We start from the raw sequence: 18,181 nt of genomic DNA on the forward strand, positions 1-18,181 counted from the left end.
ACGCCCCTCCTTCCGCCCCCCGGTTCTGATTGGCCATCGCCCCCTCATTATGCTAATACAGCGCCCCTGGGCGGGGCCGCCCGGTTGACGTCACGGGCCCGCTGGCGGGCGCGGGCCGAGCCGAGCCGAGCCGAGAGGTGCCGAGCGGGGCGGTGCCGAGCGGTGCCGACGCGAGCCGAGCGGTGCCGAGCGGTGCCGAGCGGTGCCGGGCGGTGCCGAGCGGTGCCGGTCGGGCGGGGCGGGGCGCGGAACGGGCCATGGCGGCGGCGGCGGCGGGCGAGGCGGCGGGGGCGGCGTTCAGCACCGCGAACAGCGGCCGGGTGAACGGGCTGAGCCGCCCGCCCGGCGCCATCGCCATGAAGGACCACGACGCCATCAAGCTGTTCGTGGGGCAGATTCCGCGCAACCTGGAGGAGAGCGACCTCAAGCCGCTCTTCGAGGAGTTCGGCCGCATCTACGAGCTCACGGTGCTCAAGGATCGCTTCACCGGCATGCACAAAGGTGCGGGGGCGGCGGGCCGGGGGACCCCCCGGGTGGGACGCTCTGACATGGGACACCCAGGTGTGGGGCTGGCCTGAGGTGAGGTGGGACACCCTGGGGTGGGAGAGACCCACGATACCCCCAGTGAGGTACTGTTTGGTGGGACATCCTGAGGTGGGGGGGATCCCCAGTGAGGTACTGCTCTGGTGGGACATCCTGAGGTGGGGGGGATCCCCAGTGAGGTACTGCTCTGGTGGGACATCCTGAGGTGGGGGGGATCCCCAGTGAGGTACTGCTCTGGTGGGACATCCTGAGGTGGGGGGGATCCCCAGTGAGGTACTGCTCTGGTGGGACATCCTGAGGTGGGGGGGATCCCCAGTGAGGTACTGCTCTGGTGGGACATCCTGAGGTGGGGGGGATCCCCAGTGAGGTACTGCTCTGGTGGGACATCCTGAGGTGGGGGGGATCCCCAGTGAGGTACTGCTCTGGTAGGACATCCTGAGGTGGGGGGGATCCCCAGTGAGGTACTGCTCTGGTGGGACATCCTGAGGTGGGGACATCACTGAGATGGAGCACCTAAGTATGGGCCACCCGTGAGGCAGGACAAACTGAGGTGGGGGGAACCTCTCAGGTGAGGGCTCCTGTCCCTCTGGTGGGATACCCCTGAGGTGAGGTACCCCTCGAGTGGGGTCGCCTGAGATGGATCATCTTGACAAAGGGGTACTCCTCAGGTGGGACGCCCTGAGGGTGGGGACCCCTCACTTGTGATAGCCCTGTGGTGGGATAAACTGAGATGGAGCACCCTGGCATATAGAGGGGCCCCTGGGGGAAGACACCTGAAATGGGACACCCTGAGGCAAAAGCACCCAAATGTGAGGCACCCCTGACATGGCACAGCCTGAGGTAGAATATCCCTGAGATGAAGGCACCTCTGAAATGAGGTTCCCCATCAGATGGGACAACCTGAGGTTAGTGTGGGTGATCACTGAAGTGGGATGCCCTGAGATGAGGATACCCCTCATGTGGGCCATCCTGAGATGGACCATCCCAAGACAGGGGTACCTCTGAGGTGGGACGTTCCTGAGGCAGAGGCACCCATGAAGTGGGATTACCTGAGGAGGAGCACCCCAAGGTACAGATGGGATGCTTTGGAGGGGGCACCATAATCTGGAAGTATGCCTGAAGTTGGAGCCGCACTGGTATGGGAGCACCTCTGAGATGGGGGTACCCGTGAGGTGATGTACCCCTGAAATGGAGGTGCCCCTGAGGTGAGGTACCCAAATATGGGGTACCCCTCAGTTGAGTTATACCCAAGGTAGAGATACCCTTGATCTGGAGGATACCCTTAAGTATGGGGCACCCCAAAGAGGGGAAGCCCCTGGGGTGAAGGTACCCCTAAGTTGGAGACAACCTTGAGGCAGAGCACCCTGAGGTGGGAGCACCCCAGTACGGAGCATTTGGATATATGTCCCCTCCTAAGATTGGGGTACACCTGAGGAAGAGGAGAGCACTTACCTAGGGTCTGTGTGCTGCTGTCTGGCTTGGGGGCACCCCTGGGATCAGAGCATCACAGGGCAGGGAGCACTGCAATGGATTTTAGAACATCTGTCTGGCTTGGGGGCACCTGTCTGGCATTGGCACACCCACATGAGTTTTGTGCACGCCTGGAGTTGGAGCACCCCTGGGACACAGACACCCACTGTGGATGGGGACACGTCATGTCTGCACTGTGCCCCAGGTGCTGTGGCACTGTGGCACGGCACGCGGAGCACGGGCGTTTGGAGCAGTGACACACCGAGGGGGTCGCTTAGGCACCACTGAGGTCTCTACGGAGGAGCTGCGGTGTGCAGCCCCAGAGCAGAGTCAAGGCACCCCTGGGTGTCACCCAGACAGGAGCCACAAGCTGTCACCAAACCGCCGTGCCACAGCCGGCACCTGCTTCGGTGGGACTTTCCTGGGAAGCCAAAACTTGTGGTTTTCCAACGTTTGTGGTCGCTGCCTTGTCGATGCCCTCCGGCTGTGGGGCAGCTGCCTGGACTGTCATCTTTGGCACTGTGGCCTCCAACATTTCTCCAGGTGGCTCTGAAGCTGCTTGTGTGCCTGGATCAATGGGATTTGCACCCTTCCAGGCCCCCTCAGCGCTTCCTCCAGCACGGGCTTCAACGTCTGCGGCCCAGCCGCGTGATTTAATTGCGGACGCTCCTCTAATTTGAACGGCATCCTCCCTCCCGGCAAGCCTCCAGAGCAGAACCGCTCCTGCGCCAGCCCTCCAAACTTCTCCAGAATGCCCAGGCACTGTCTACATTGTCGCCTGCAGGAAAAACAGGGAAAAAAAAGAGAGAAAGAAGAGCGGAGAGCAGGAAGCCAACATGATTACAGATGGTAAACACTGGAAATGGCACCAGGACTGAGGCGAGCTGCTGTGCTGATCTCCCCTTCCCACCCGCAGCAGGAGAGTATCAATCTAGGGGGAATTCTCCTTGCTCTCCATGAGGGCAGATGTCCCCAGTACCCCAAGGCGAGTGAAGGACCCCATCCCACAGCATCCCCCGCCCTGCTGACATGCTCCCTCTCCTCCCAGGCACGCTGATTGTACTTATTAAGAGTTATTAATACTTAATCAGCTGGCGGATTTAATTGTGCCAATATTAAAAATGCATCAATGTCAATTTTATTCATTAAATATTTACTTTGTTGAAGGGAAACTGTTTTGCTGCTGTTTTAATATCACTTTCAGATGCTTTTGGATGTGACCCCAGCAAATTGGGGGGGAGCCCTCAGGGAGGGAGCGGTGCAGTGGTGGCACAGGCACCAGGAATGCTTCAGGAGAGACAGAGGGAAGAGGACCGGACCCTGTCCCCAGGGCTCGCTCGTTGCTGCCAGCTCTGTGCAAGCGAGTGGCTCGGCAGCGTGAGTCAGCGTGGGAAAACCTCACCCCAGGCGTATTCCCGATTTCCAAAGCGCCATGATGTCGAAGGAGCCAGAGCGCCTTCGCCACATGAATCTCATCCCAAGGAGGATGCTCAGGGCTGGGAGAAGCGTGGTGGCAAGACAGGGTGCACGGCCTTGAGCCTGGAGATCTGCTTCCTGGAGGACTTGGGCTGTGGCTTTCCCCAGGGCTGGGGCCAGAGCGCCGCTGCCCGTGTGCTGCCTGCTCCTTCCTGGCTCCCTCCTTCATCCCGCTGCTCCATCTCCTACCCTGTTCTGGGGGTGAACTGTGACCCTGTGTGTGCCCATCTGGGTGTAGAGTACCAGGGTACTAGGGTGCTGGATTCTGGATGCCATGGGGCCAGGGTGTCAGTGTGACGGGATGGTTGATGCCACGGTGCTGAGCTGCTGGATGCCACAGTGCCAGGGTGCTGGATGCCATGGTGCCAGATGGTCAGGGTGTTTGTTGCTGGATGCCATGGTGCCACATCCCAGGTTACAGATGGCCAGGGTGCCAGAATGTCAGGGTGCTGGGATGCTGGATGCCATGGTGCTGAGGTACCGAATGCCATCATGCCAGGTTGTCTGGATGCCACCGTGCCAGGGTTCTGGGTGCCAGAGTATCAAGTGCCATGCTGCTGGGGTGCTGGATGCCACACTACCAGGGTGCTGGGGTGTTTGGTATCACTGTGCTGGATTCCAGGATGCTGAGACACCATGGTGCTGTATCAGCTGTGTGCTCAGGGTGCTGTGGCAGTACTAGGCCAGACACTGATCCCATCTCCCTGTCTCCACAGGCTGTGCCTTCCTCACCTACTGCGCCCGCGACTCCGCACTGAAGGCACAGAGCGCCCTGCACGAGCAGAAGACACTGCCAGGGGTGAGTGACACCAGGGGGTTGGGGTGAGTTGGGGCAGGGGCTGGTGACACCTCCCTGAGGCACGGGAGAATTAAGTGACACTGAGGTGGTCGAGTTGAGCTGGAGCAGCGCCTGGTGACACCTCCCCGAGGCATGGAAGCCTTAAGTGACACCGGGGTATCAGGGTGAGCCAGGGCATGGGCTGGTGACACCTCCCCAAGGCATGGAAGCCTTAAGTGACACCGAGGGATGGGGTGAAGCAGGGCGGGGGCTGGTGACACCTCCCCGAGGCGCGGGAGCCACTTCCAGCAGCCGCAAACCAAGGCATTGATTTTCCAGCCGCCCGCGTGCTGTTGCGCTTTCTGTGGGCTCCGACCTCCCGAGCTTAACAAAGTGAAAATAAATATTTAATTATTCGCCTAAATAAAAATCAATAGGCCCGCGGGTTGGCTGGGGAAAGAGCCGGGGCCCATGAATATCAATCCCTGCCGTGTGTGTGTGGAGCTGACAGAGGGGGGATGAGGTTTGCGGGGATATGGCTTCCTGAGCTGTGCTCTCACCAGCAGGGCCATGCTTCAGTAGGTTCAAGAGTTAACAAAACACCTTGGCAGCCTAAAGGAGGCCAGGGTCAGGACCTGTCTGGGGAGGTTCTCATCAGGTACACGTGTGTATGGCTCCTGCCATGGCCACTTGCTTGGGGGATGGGGTGTGTGTATGAGCACATGTGGATGTGCCCCCACAGGGGCTCACGGCTGTGTCCACCCCTCTGTGTGTGTGTGCACACAGCAGTGCAGGGGACTGTGTGCTTGTGCTCACACCCCTGTGCCCATGCAGGTGCTCACACCTGCGGTACTGTGTCTGAGCACACCCTGTGAAGGTGCTCACACCTGTGTGTGCTCACCTGTCTGGGTCGGAGCACTCCTTCTGTGCTTGTGCACACTGATGTGTACGCACTTGTGTACGCTTGGGTACACACCTATGTCTGTGAACACACCTGTGTCTGTGCACACCTCTCTGCTTGTGCACACAAGCGCACGCATGTGTGTTTATGTACAACCCCTCCACCTGTGCATACCTCATACTCCTGTAACTGTGCTCACCCCCTGTACCTGCTCATACCCCTTGTACCTGTACTCACACACCTATACCTGGGCTCACATACCCTGTACCTGCTCATACCCCCTGTACCTGTGTACCCCTTGTACCTGCTGACCCCCTCTACCTGTACTCACACCCCTGGACCTGCGGACCCCCTGTACCTGTACCCACACCCCTGGACCTGCGGACCCCCTGGACCTGTACTCACACCCCTGGACCTGCGGACCCCCTGGACCTGTACTCACACCTCCGTACCTGCTGACCCCCTGTACCTGTACTCACACCCCTGGACCTGCGGACCCCCTGGACCTGCGTACTCCCCGTGTTCCCACCCTCGCCACCCGGCCCCAGCCAGGCTCCGCCCCCGGTGTGTCGGGGGACCGGGGGCGTGTCCAGACGGTGATGGGCGTGTCCCAAGCGAGGCCCCGCCCTGGCTCGGCTCGGTGGGGCTGCGGCCGGCCCGCCCTGTGCCCCGCCCCCCGCGCGCCGCTGCGCGAGCCCAGCCGAATCCAGCCGAGCCGAACCGAACCCAGCCGAGCCTAGCCGAACCCAGCCCAGCCCTGCCGAGCCCGGCCGAGCCGAGCCGAGCCGAGCGAAGCCGAACCCGGCCGAGCCGCCTCGGGTGGAGCCGAGCGCAGCCGAGCTCAGCCGAACCGCCTCGGTGGAGCCGGCGGTCCGGCCGGTCCGGCCATGCAGCTGCCGCAGGTGCCGGCGCCGGGGCCGCGGCCGCCCGTGCTGTGGGTGCCCGCCGGGTCCAAGATCCTCTGCATCGAGGTAGGGCCCCGCCTTTGTCTGCCGCCGCCTCCGCCCGGCCCGGCACGGCCCGGCACCGCCCGGCAGCCTCCGCTCGCGCTGGGGTGGGGGAGCTGAACCCGGGGGTTGTAGGAGGGATGTGGGTGATGGCGGAGGGGTGTATCTGCTCCCGGGGATGCTGTGTGGGAGTGGGGGTGATGGCGAGGGTGTGGATCCTTGCTCCCGGGGATGGGCATGGAGGGGTGTTGATGGTGAGCAGGGCGTATCTGCACACAGGGATGAGGACGGAGCGGTGTTGGTGAGGGGGTGCATCTGCTCCCAGGGATATGCTGGGGATACAGCAGTGTTTGTGATCGGGGTGTAATTGCACACAGGGATGGTGGGTGTGAGTGTGGGTGTTGGTGATGGAGTGTATCTGAACCCAGGGATGGGAATGAGGATGGAGCAGTGTTGGTGAGGGGGTGTATCTGCTCCCAGGCATAGGATGGGGATGGAGCAGTATTGGTGATCAGGGTGTATTTGCACACAGGGACGGGGATGCAGGGGTGTTGATGAGCAGGGTGAATGTGCACACGGGGTTTGGGGTGTGTGAGTGGGAGTGTTGCAGGGTGTATCTGCACACAGGGATGAGGATGGAGGGGTGTTGGTGGGGAGGTGTATCTGCTCCCAGGGATGGTGTGGGTGGGTGTGGGTGTCGCAGGGTGTATCTGCACTCAAAGATGAGGATCGGGGGTGTCAGCGACAGGGTGTATCTGCTCCCAGGGATGGGTGTTGGGGATGGAGGAGTGTTGGTGAGGAGGGTGTATTTGCACAGAAGAATGGGGTTAGAGGGGTGTTGGTGCGGGGATGTATCTGCACCCAGGGATGGCTTGTGTGGGTGTGAGTGTTGCTGTGAAGGGTGTATCTGCACCCAGGGATGGGGTGCATGTGTTGGCAGGGTGGTTGTTGGTGATGAGGGTGTATTTGCACTCAGGGATGGGGGCTGTGTGTGTGGCTGAGAGGGTGTATCTGCACCCAGGGAAGAGGAGGGTGTTGTTAGAGGGGTGTTGGTAATGTATCTGGACCCAGGGAGGCTGTGTGTGGTGTGGGTGTCAGTGAGGAGGGTGTTCTGGCACCCAGGAATGCTGTGTGGGGAGTGTGTTTGCAGGCAGGGATGGAGGGTGATGATGAGGAGGTGTATCTGCCCCCAGGGATAGGTTTGGTGTGTGTGTGTTGGCTGGAGGGTGTATTTTCCACCGCAGGTTTGTGTGTGTGTGGTGCGGGTGTGCAGGGGGCAGCACTCGGGGATGTTACACCCATAGGTAGTGTGGGGAGGGGTGTGTGCATTGGCAGGGGTATGGCTTTGACCCCCAGGTGTGTGCAGGTGGGTGTGCAAGCATGTGGATGTCTGGTGTGTGGGAAGGGGAGTTTAGGGTGTCTTTGCCCCCAGTGATGGTGACAGGGTGTGGGTGCACATGGGCCGGGGGAGTGGCAGCAGTGGGGGTGTGTGGGCACACCGGGTGTGACAGGGGGTGCAGGTGTGCGCAGGTGTTGCGCTGGGCTCAGGTGTGCGTGGGTGGCCGTGAGGATGTGATGTGGGTGCTGTTGGGGGTGCCGTGAGCCCACCCAAAGTGTCCATGTGTCTGCAGAGGGCGCCCGGGGGTCCCACTGCTACACTGCTGCTAAAGCGGGGAAACTGAGGCAAGGGGCATCGTATCCCCCGCGCTGGCTGTGTGCTCTGGGGTGCGTGCCTGTGGTTGTGTGTGATCCATGGCAGTGGGGAGGGTTCTGTGGGTGTTGCGTGACACATGGGCTGGGGTTGTCCAGGTGTCCGCGGGGCTGTGTGCAGGGTGCACGGCCACATGTGGGTGTGCAGCGGTGCTGGGACAGACGTGCGGTGTGCGCAGCGCTGCGTGGGCAGGGCTGTGTGGCTCCAGAGGTCTACGGCTGTGCCAGGGGGGGATTGGGGGGGGGGGCGGTGCTGGGGGGCTGTGGTTGTGTTCAGAGGTGTGTGGGTGCGTGCAGGGTGTGCCAGGGCTGTGTCATGCACGTGCAGGGCTGTGCAGTGGTGTGGCTGTCCCCAGGATGGCTGTGTGGCCTTGCTGGGGGTTACCCCCAGGGCTCTCTCAAGCTGCTCCTGGGATGAGTGACTGCCAGTACCTCGGTTCCTGTCTCCCTGGGGTGGCATGGGCACTTGCTGCTCCAGTGTCACTGGCCACCTCCATCTCATTTGGGTGCATGGTGGCCTGCTGGATCCTCTGGCTGTTGGTTGTGAAGACAAGGAGGAGGAGTGTGATGCCACGGAAGGAACAAAGGCCAGAAGTGACCCTGTCCCACTGGGCACATGCCCCCACAGTGACTCTATGGGCTGGCTCTCCCTGCTACCCAGGCTCTTGGGGGGCTCTGAATTTGTGTGGGGGACAGTGCCTGGGCAGTCAGGAGGTGGTTTAGCAACCCCCTGTGTTGTGGAACACCAGTGGTTTGGTCTTGGGGTAGCTCCAGCTTTGTGGACTGCTGGTGATGGTGCTGGAACACCCCAAGCAGGGTGTCACTATATCCTCCTCGAGGTGTGGGAGATGGCTGGGAGTTTGGGATGGATGAATGGATGGATGCTGTGGGGGTGAAAATGTGTGTGGTAGCAAGATGGGAGATAGATGGGCAGATGTAAGGGTGGTAGAGATGGATTGGTGTTGGGGGGATGGATGGGTGTTGGGGTGTGGATGGAAGGTCATGGCAATATAGACAGATGCTATGGGAATGGATGGGTGTTCTGAGGATGGGTGTTGGGGGTATGGATGGATGGATGCCATGGGAATAGGTGTTGGAGTATGGCTGGACGACTCCTGGAGGAAGATGGGTGGGTAGGTGATTGTCCAGGATGGTGGGTGTCCAGGATGGAGGAATGGATGGATAGGTGTTGCAAGGAGGGCAGGTGGGTGTCAGGAGCAGGGGAAAATGCCTGGATGGCTGTTTAGTGTGGGAGGATGGATAGAGGGTTGTGTGGACACAGTGCAGGGGTGCTGTGGGGACAACCAGGAGGTCTGGGTGCCACAGGGGATCACCGAGCACCCTGTGGTGCGCATGTGGTGATGCCAAGGGTGCCAAAACCTCCTTCTGGGGGTGTCTAGAGGCCAGGACAAGTTCTCCTCAGTGCGGTGTGGCAGCCCTGGGGTAGGTTAGCTGGTCCCCGAGGCCTGACATTTATAAACATCAGCCGCTCCCAGGGAATCAATACAGTTTAATAACCGGCGAGCGGAGACGGGAGACACATCAAAATGACACTCTGCGGCTCCGTAAATGTTATTCTAAATCATCCTCACTGGGTTTATTACATTAGGCATACAGCAGCGGGCATGGGAAATTTATTCCATCAAAGGCCATCGTGCTGGTAAATGGGGCTGGCGGGTCAGTGGAAGGGGCAGGCCCCCCCCAAAATGGGGTTCCCTCCTCCTGGCTGTGACAGGGATGTGAGGGATAGCAGGCTTCTGGGTTTAGGGTCTTGGTGCTGTCACAGCCTCCTGAGTTTGGGGTGAGCCAAATCCTGCCCTGGCACAAGGTGGATGTTTGAGGGACTGGTGGCATAATGGGTGACACTGTGAGGTGTCCCTCAGTGCCACCCTGTGCTACCCCATGACTCCTGGGGACTCAATCCCTTCCTTGGACCATCCCCAGCTCTGCGCTGACATTTCTCTCCACGTTTCCCTGGAGACGAGGCGGTTGCTTTGGAAACCTCCCTCCTCTTCTCTCTTACCCATCCTCTTCCTCACCCTGATGTGGGGGGAACTGGCTCTGCCCCCACCCAGCCCCAAAATTTAGGGACACCTTCCAGGGGTGCAGCAGGGGGCACCAGGGATGGGGGTGCGCACACACGTGGGGGTGACTGTCCCTGTGTGTGCTCAAGGCGTGTTCATGTGTGCACCCCCGCGCCGTCATGTGTGACATCTCGCCGTTGCCGTGGCGACCCCATCGAGCACATGGCTCGGGCTCCGCAGCATCGCGGGGGAAGCACGCTTGTTGCCATGGAAACGGCCATAATTGTAGCATTTTTCGGCTAAAAGAGGGGAAAAAGGAGGGGGAGAGAGGAGGAGAAATGGCTCCATGGGGCAGCAGGCCAGGGACATGCCTGCCAGCCCGGCATGTCCTGCTGCACACAGGTGTCACGCTCTCGGATGCACACGGCGGTGACAAGGAGGAGGCCAAATTTGGGTGAGGTTTAGGAAAAGGAGGGCAATGGTGCCAAAGGGGCCGGGGCCAGCGGGGTGCTGCTGCTGCCTCTGCAGTCCTTTGCAGTCGAGGAAAGCGGGCAGGCGGCCAAGCCTGGCACTGGCGGCCCCACAGGCGCCTGCAGCACCGGGTGCCCATAGCCAGGGCCAGAGCATTGCCCTTTGCACATGGCATCCCTGGGTCGCTGTGGCCACAAGCCCCAGAGCTGTTCATGCAGGTCCCTCCCCTTTTCCCCAGCTGCCGGTGCCAGTCATTGGCCAAATCTTGCTGCTCCCCGTGGAAAGGCTTCAGGGGCCACCACACTGACCACCCGCTCTCGCTTGTGTTGCAGATGAACCGCCCCATCCAGGTGAAGCCGGCCGACAGCGAGGGCCGAGGAGGTAGGTCCCCAATTCTCTGGATGCCTGGCACGGGCAGGGTGGCACAGGGTCACCCAGGGGGTGATGGGGGATGTGGTGGCATCACGAGGGCTGCTGTGGGAAACTTGGTTTGCAGAGAAATCCAGGAAAGGAGCTGCCTTTGCTGGTGGCATCCAAACCAGGGTGCAGAGCAAGTGCCATCTTCTCTCTCCCTGTCTGATCAGCTGGGGAGAGCATCCTGATGTCATCCTGGGAATGTCCTGACATCATACCATGAGTACCCCAACATCCTGGGGGGCAGAGCAGCTGCCAGCCGCTCCCCCTCACTACCTTCATTTGCCAAACAACACAATTCCCTCTCCAGAGCTGCCTGTGGGGACCCTGGGGCAGGAGTTGGCTGCTTGTGGCTCAAGCCCCTCTCAAACTACCACCCCCTCAAATTCTTTGTGAGCATTTGCCACTCATCAGGCTGTGGCATTGCCGAGCTGAGGTGATCATTTGGGCAAAATCGCAGGAATTGGATCAAAATCCCACATCTGTTGTGTTGCTGGGCAGGTAGGCGCTATCAGATGTGCAGGATGCTCCCGTGGGGCCACCTGCACTTGGCAGCATGGCTGGGGTAGATCCCCCCCCCCATCCAAACCCTGTTATTAAACACATCGGGAGCTGGTCCCAGCATGTCCCAGAGGGACCTGGCAAATAAATTACCCACTTACCGAGCGTAATTGGTGAAGGATTAAAAATCGATGGGTGATCTGGGGCTCCTGTCTCCAGCCCCTTCACCCAGGAGGCACCACTGGGCTGCCCAGCCCACTTCCCCTGTGAGGTGCTTTATGTTTAACTAGACAACACACGAGCCCTATTCCCTTAACTAATTTTCCTGGTACCTTAACGAACGAAGCGTTCATCGTCTGCTGCCATTATTTATTTATTTCCCCAGCAACGCTCTTGACAGGGCACCTTATTTTCTTTGTCAAATGCCATTAGCGTGCGGCGGGAGCGCGCGGCCGCACAAGACAGATGCTGGTAATAATAATGAAATTCTCATTATTTACTATCCCTTCTCTTGTGTTTGGATTATTGATGTCCCCTGGGCACGGCTGGAGGCTGCGGGTTGTTCTGTGAGTCAGTCACACGAGGGTGATCACCTCTGGTTTGTGGGTTCTCTTTGTTCCACCGCATCCTGCCCCAGTGCTGGGGGAGCCAGCCCCTCCATCCCTGGGAAAAACCCCAGCTCCGCTCCATAAAGCAATGGCTCTTCCAGGATTCACCCCACAGCAATTTCCCCAGAGGAGAGGTTTTCCCACCCTGAGTGTTCTGCAGGACGAAGATGCACCTTCTCTGTGGGATCGGTGTCGATCCCTCCCTTTGATGTCACTTGGCTCCTTCCCCTCCACACACCATTCGTGATGAGGCGTTGGGATGGAGACCTCCCACTCTCCCCCTTTCTGATAGGCTTGGTTTTGTTTTTAGAAGACAGGAAGCTCTTTGTGGGCATGCTGGGGAAGCAGCAGAGCGAGGACGATGTCCGCCGCCTCTTTGAGCCCTTTGGCCAGATTGAGGAATGCACCATCCTCCGAGGGCCTGATGGAGCCAGCAAAGGTGGGCTTTGGGGCACTGTGTGGGCACTCTGTGGACCTGCAATGGCCAAACCCAACCTGTCCCATGTTCCCTCTGTTCCCTTAGGTTGTGCCTTTGTGAAATACGGCAGCCACGCTGAGGCACAGGCTGCCATCAACAGCCTGCACGGCAGCCAAACCATGCCGGTAAGTGCCAGGCTCGCACCCTGCCCCAGCTGACCCCGTGCTGCCTGCTTAATCCAATCACCCGCTAATTTGATCCTCAGTCTAATTGCATCAAAATCCTACAGGCTGACAATTTGTTGGCCACATCACCCCAGATTCCTCCTTGCCAGGGTGCTGAGCCCCAGAAGCGGGAGCGTGGGGCTAATTCTCTCCATGCCAGAGAAAGGGGCAGTTTAATTAACGCTGAAGGTCAGAACTGTGGACAAGGAAGGAAAAGGAAGCAGAGGTCAGGGAGTTGCCACTGGGGAGAAAAACTGGCTATAATTAAACCTCACACTGATGATTGGCTGCTGTTGCCAAGTTGGGCAGTGTCCCAGGGCTGAGGATGCTGCGGACACTGCGAGCCACACCCACGGCAGGTACACAGTTTGGGGGTGTTGCTGTGGTCCCACCATCAGCCCCATCTTCTCCCCACCTCAGGGTGCCTCGTCCAGCCTGGTGGTGAAGTTTGCAGACACGGATAAGGAGAGGACCCTGCGGCGGATGCATCAGATGGCGGGGCAGCTGGGCATCTTCAATCCCATGACCATCCAGTTTGGCGCCTACGGGGCCTACACACAAGCGGTAGGAGCTGGGGCAGGCCGGGAGCTTTGGGGGACCCCCGTGGGTGGTGGGGGCTGGTTTGGTCCATGAAAACACTGGTGCCAGGGGGTGTGGATGCCTGGCAGGCCTGGTGTATCCCTGTTTAAGGGCAGATGCAGGGCTTCCTCCCCACAGCTGAGGGTGGTTGTAGGGTTCAGTGGTCCCATATTTAGTACCACCAAGACCAGGACTCCTGTCCCCAGGTCTGGCAGCTGGTGGCTTTTATCCCTCTGAATCCATTTGAAGCAGAGATGATGATTTACCCTCCCCTCTCTCTCCTCTCTGCCTTTTGTTCTCTGTCTCCTTTCCCCCTTTCTTTCCCGAAGATCATGCAGCAGCAGGCAGCCCTGATGGCGGCTGCACAGGGCACCTGCCTCAACCCCATGGCTGCCATCGCTGCTGCCCAGATGCAACAAATGGCCGCCTTCAATGTCAGCGGGCTGGTGGCTGCCCCCCTCACCCCCTCTTCAGGTAGGACCGCCACATTTGCCACTTGGCATCCCCCAGGGGCACTCTTGGGGTGCTGGCGGCACTGAGGCCGTGCTCCCGCAGGTACAAGCACCCCTCCCGGGATCAGCACGGCGCCGGTGCCCAGCATTGCCACGCCCATTGGGGTGAACGGCTTCAGCCCGCTGCCGCCCCAGACCAACGGGCAGCCCGCCTCCGAGACCATCTACACCAACGGCATCCACCCCTACCCAGGTACAGCCCTCCTGGGGCGAGGGGACTGTGCTTGGCTCATGCCAGGTGCTCAAGGGGTGCTCCCCATCCCAGGAACACCAGCTGTGTGCTCCCGTGGCATCGCTGCAGGGAGGAGGGAATTCAGGCAAGGAGCAGCTCTGCCCCTCCATGGCAGCGCTTGGCCAGGAGCCCTTTCCCATAGGAGCTGCACATGCATCCCTGGCTTTCTCTAGCTTTCTCTGGCTTTCTCTGGCTTATCCTGTCTTCTCCTTTCTCTTCTCTTCCCAGCTCAAAGCCCCACGGTGGCAGACCCCCTCCAGCAGGCCTACGCCGGCATGCAGCACTATGCAGGTCTCAAACTTTGCTTCCCACTCCTTCCCTTTTTTCTCCCCTCTTTGCTCCTCACCCTTATTTTTGGGAGATGAACGTCACCCTGGGGTTGAACACTGGACTGGGGCAGTGTATTTGGGCACAGATTCATGAGGAGTGCAGCTGGTGCTGTGCCCTGGCAGGAGCTCCAGGGTGGCAAAGCCAGTGAAAGTGCTGTCCCTTCATCCCACTGGCTCCTGTCGTGGACCCCCGTGCAAATTCTGGATGGTGCAAAGTGAATTTTAATATCCACGGGGCTGAGAGAACTGCAGTGGTATCAAGAAGAGGGGGTGACATTTAGGAGGTGACAGTGGGCCAGCTCCACACCAAGACACTGAAGTCTTTGGATATTCATCACATGACCAAATCTGATGGCCAAGGACATGGGCTGTGGAGGGAAGGGAGTCAGAGCCTCCTGTGGAAATATGCCAAGCCCAGCAGCCATTTAATTAGGAGCACTGATAGCAACATCCAGATTTGCAACAGAAAATCAAGTTTTGGACCCCAAATCTTTGGGGTTTTTCAGCCAAAAATACCATTTTTCCTCAGCTTTGAGGCCAGTAAAATTACTTGAGTAATATTTGAGCAGTAATATTTCTGCTATCACTAGCATCACTCCTAGGAGAGCTGTTCCCATACCCCTGATGTGTTGGGAGGGGTGGGAAAGGCCAAGCCAGCAGCCGTGGGGCAGGAGAGGCCCCTCAATCACAGGTGGCAGCAGGGGACATGCCTGTCCTAGCCCTTCCTGTGGCTGGGGCGGGTGCCGTGGCCTCAGCTTCTTGTTTCTCTCTTCCAGCAGCATATCCCACTGCCTATGCTCCCATCAGCCAAGCCTTTCCCCAGCAAGCACCCCTCATCCCACAGCAGCAGAGAGAAGGTGAGGGGTGGGGGTCACCCCACGTGGGGCCGGTGGCTCCTCGGTGTCCCCCCAGGGTGACCCCACCTGGCAGCTGACATGTCCTGTCCTTTGTGTGTCACCCAGGTCCCGAGGGCTGTAACCTGTTTATTTATCACCTGCCCCAGGAGTTTGGGGACGCGGAGCTCACGCAGATGTTTCTGCCTTTCGGCAACGTCATCTCTGCCAAAGTCTTTGTGGACCGTGCCACCAACCAGAGTAAATGCTTTGGTAAGTCCTGGGGTGTGGCTCTCCCTGGTGTCCCAGCTCAGAGCTCCAGCTCTTCCCACTCCCCAGCTCAAGGTTCCAGATATCCTTAATATTGCAGCTTGGAGCTTTGGCTTTTCCTCAACATCTCAGTTCAGGGGTCTGCCTCTCTTCAGCGTCCCATTTTAAATATCTGACTCTCCTCAACATCCCAGCTCTTGCCAGTCTCCAGCTCCAGAGTCCCATTCTCTCTGGTCTCCAACCTGGAGGTCCGGCTTTCCTAATATTCCAGCTCAAGGGGTCTGTCTCTCCCCAAATCCCAGCTCAAGGGCTTGGCTCTCCCCCAGTCTCCCTAGCCTGGAAATCTGGCTCTTCCTGACAGCCCAGCTCAGAGCATCTCTGTCTTGGGGGTCCAGCTCTCCCTGAAGTCCCTGCTTGGGAATCTGTCTCTCAACATCTCATCTTGCGGATCTCTCTTTCCCTGGTCTCCAGCTCAGATGTCCATGTCTCCCTGCTGGGGTCCAGCTTGCTTGGGGTCCAGCTCTCCCCTATGTCCCCAGCTCAGGGATCTGTATCTCCCCCTCACAGACCTTGGTGTCACTGTAGACTCTTCCACTGCGGTGTCTTTGGAGGCCCTGTCACCTCAGGGTCTCTGCAGACCTGGCAGATGTCCTCTGAGCCCACACATCCCGTCCTGCTGTCCCCACAGACCCCACCACCCTTGTCAATCTCCACATACCTGCAGACCTCGTGTCCCCACAGACCCCATCACCTCAGTGTCCCTGCAGCCCCTACCACTTTAACAGACCCTGTCACCCCAGTGACCCCACAAACCCCATCCCTGTCCCTGCAGACAACTCCAGTGTCCTGTGGACCCTCTTATGCTGCTCTTAAGTCCTCACAGCCCTGTCACCTCGGTGTCCCTGCAGGTGCCATCACCTGTCACCCAGTCCCCTGCAATCTGTGCTGTGATGTTGCCCCAGGACCCCCGTTGCCATTCCATCCTCCCAAAGCAGGATCATCCCACAGGATTCCAGTGCCTGGGCTGAGGCAAGGCAGCCGCCTGTGATATGTGTGGTGACAAGCCCCCGTGTCCCTTCCCTGCCAGGTTTCGTCAGTTTTGACAATCCGACGAGTGCTCAGGCAGCCATTCAGGCCATGAATGGCTTCCAGATCGGCATGAAGAGGCTAAAAGTGCAGCTAAAGCGGCCGAAAGACGCCAACAGACCCTACTGACCCCAGCTCAGCCTGCGGAGAGGTGAGGGGGCCTGGCCCTGGGGGACGTGGTGCCCATGGAGCCTCCCCCTGTTACATCCCCCAGTGTGTGCAGGGATCTCTGCCTGGCAGATCTGGGTCCCTCCCTCCGTCCTTGCCTCCCAGAAACAGGCTGCCAGCCTTTTCCTTCTCTTTCAGGTCGGACGTCCCGCAGTGTCTGACGACTTTCCCCTTCCCCAAGTGCAGTATCCAAACCCGTAACTCTCTTTCTTTGCAACACATCCCGGAGGAGGAAGAGGAGGAGGAGGAGGTGAAGGAGAAAACGGCAAAGAAGAGAGTGTTTTGGTCGTAGCTTTTCCTTTTTGAATTTTTTCCCAAACTGGTCTTGTTTGTTGTTTAACGGGAATGAGAGGAAGACAAGGAAGGAGGGGAGCGATGCGGCGCCGGGGCTGCGATTCGCCGCCGGCCGCTCGCCGGGACTCACCGGATCCCTCGCTGGGAGCAAGGCTGATGGCTCCGGGCAGCCGGGCCACGATCTACCTTTGTTTTTTGGGTTTTTTTTTAAAGCACTCATTTGCTGCTACCAATTTCCCAGGAGAAACGAGGAAAAGAGGCTCCAAATGGATTCTTAAACCAAAGCCGGTGGGACGGGACCAGCCTCGGGCGCTTCACCTGGAGGATGTTTGTTTGGAAAATAAAGAAAAACGGCAAGATTTTCCTTTTTCCCTGCATTGGGGGGAAAAAAAAGAAGGATCAAAGTATGTTGGACTTATAGAAGATATATATAAATAAGTATATATATATATATCCCATGGAGCAGGGGGGCGGGACACGCGCTTCCCCTGCTTGTCACTGGCACAGGGACATAGGATTACTTGTTTCAGAGTCATATCATTCCTTAGAGTTTAGGGACCAAAGGACTATTGCTTTTTTTAAATATATCTATAAATAAATTAATTTAAAAAAAAAAAACAAAACAAAACACACAAAAAAACGTCGGGAAAGGAGAAAATCCAAGAAAAATTAAGAAGGTTGAGTAAAACCCTCGGGCATTCAGAGCCACGAGCGTTTCCTACAGGGCTCGGATTTGGGGGGTTCAAGGGCTTGGTTTTGGGGGCCAATTTGTGGCTGGGGACTGGGGGGATGCAGAGGGGATTTTTGGGGGGGCTGCAGTGGCTCCCCCAGCTCCATGGCCCAGGGGGAGTTGGAGCCCTAGGTCGCCTCTGGCAGAGGGTGGAGTGATGTGGTTCTTTGCATTTTGGGTTGGTTTGGGGGGACTTTTGGGTTGGGGTTTTTTTTTTTCAGCCAAAAAAAAACTTGAAAAAAAAGAAAAAAAAAAAAGAAAAATGTGAGGTTTCGGCCAAAATGAAGTGAAGCGAAATAAACTTATTTTGTCAAAATCGTCACCTTGGTTGGTTCTTTGGAGCAATTACTGCCGCGTCCACCACCCAAACGTGGGCCCCCTTTATGGCCAGCTCAGCTCCAGGTGGACCAGAGCATCTGCCAGGATTTGGTGAAGCTGGGAGAGGACCATAGGCCTCTCCTTTTATTTCCTTTTTCACATGAATTGCTATTTTTTTGGAGGAATTCAGCCTGGCTGCAGAGGGAATCAGGACAGGACACAGCCCTGTGGTTTCACAGATCTTCCCAAGGGATGGAGGAGATTTGGGGGGATGTGGCCATGTCCCACGGGATGTCCCTTTTTGTGTGTACAGCTGTGATCCCAGGAAAGTGACTTATTTTTTAT

At 58.4% G+C, this 18,181-nt stretch overlaps 1 protein-coding gene across 12 annotated transcripts; it reads left to right on the forward strand.

Moving 5' to 3' along the window:
• The first annotated feature begins 232 nt into the window (after positions 1–232).
• Positions 233–17,147, forward strand: CELF6 (CUGBP Elav-like family member 6). 12 transcript variants are annotated; one of them, XM_023934296.2, is made up of 13 exons: positions 233–501; positions 4,206–4,288; positions 10,653–10,701; positions 12,154–12,282; positions 12,367–12,446; positions 12,906–13,049; positions 13,394–13,538; positions 13,620–13,769; positions 14,037–14,099; positions 14,914–14,994; positions 15,100–15,243; positions 16,328–16,477; positions 16,633–17,147. In XM_023934296.2, the coding sequence occupies exons 1-12, from the start codon at positions 258–260 to the stop codon at positions 16,453–16,455; spliced, it is 1,440 nt and encodes a 479-aa protein (XP_023790064.2). In that variant the 5' UTR covers positions 233–257; the 3' UTR covers positions 16,456–16,477; positions 16,633–17,147. The 12 variants fall into 12 exon arrangements, with proteins under 12 accessions (XP_023790064.2, XP_023790065.2, XP_023790068.2 ...); XM_023934297.2 differs by having other exon boundaries at positions 241–501; positions 14,917–14,994; XM_023934298.2 differs by having other exon boundaries at positions 243–501; positions 12,157–12,282.
• The last annotated feature ends 1,034 nt before the right edge of the window (positions 17,148–18,181 follow it).

Source organism: Cyanistes caeruleus, chromosome 13 (genome assembly GCF_971803275.1).
Source record: "Cyanistes caeruleus chromosome 13, bCyaCae1.hap1.1, whole genome shotgun sequence".
Classification (NCBI taxonomy): Eukaryota; Metazoa; Chordata; class Aves; order Passeriformes; family Paridae; genus Cyanistes; species Cyanistes caeruleus.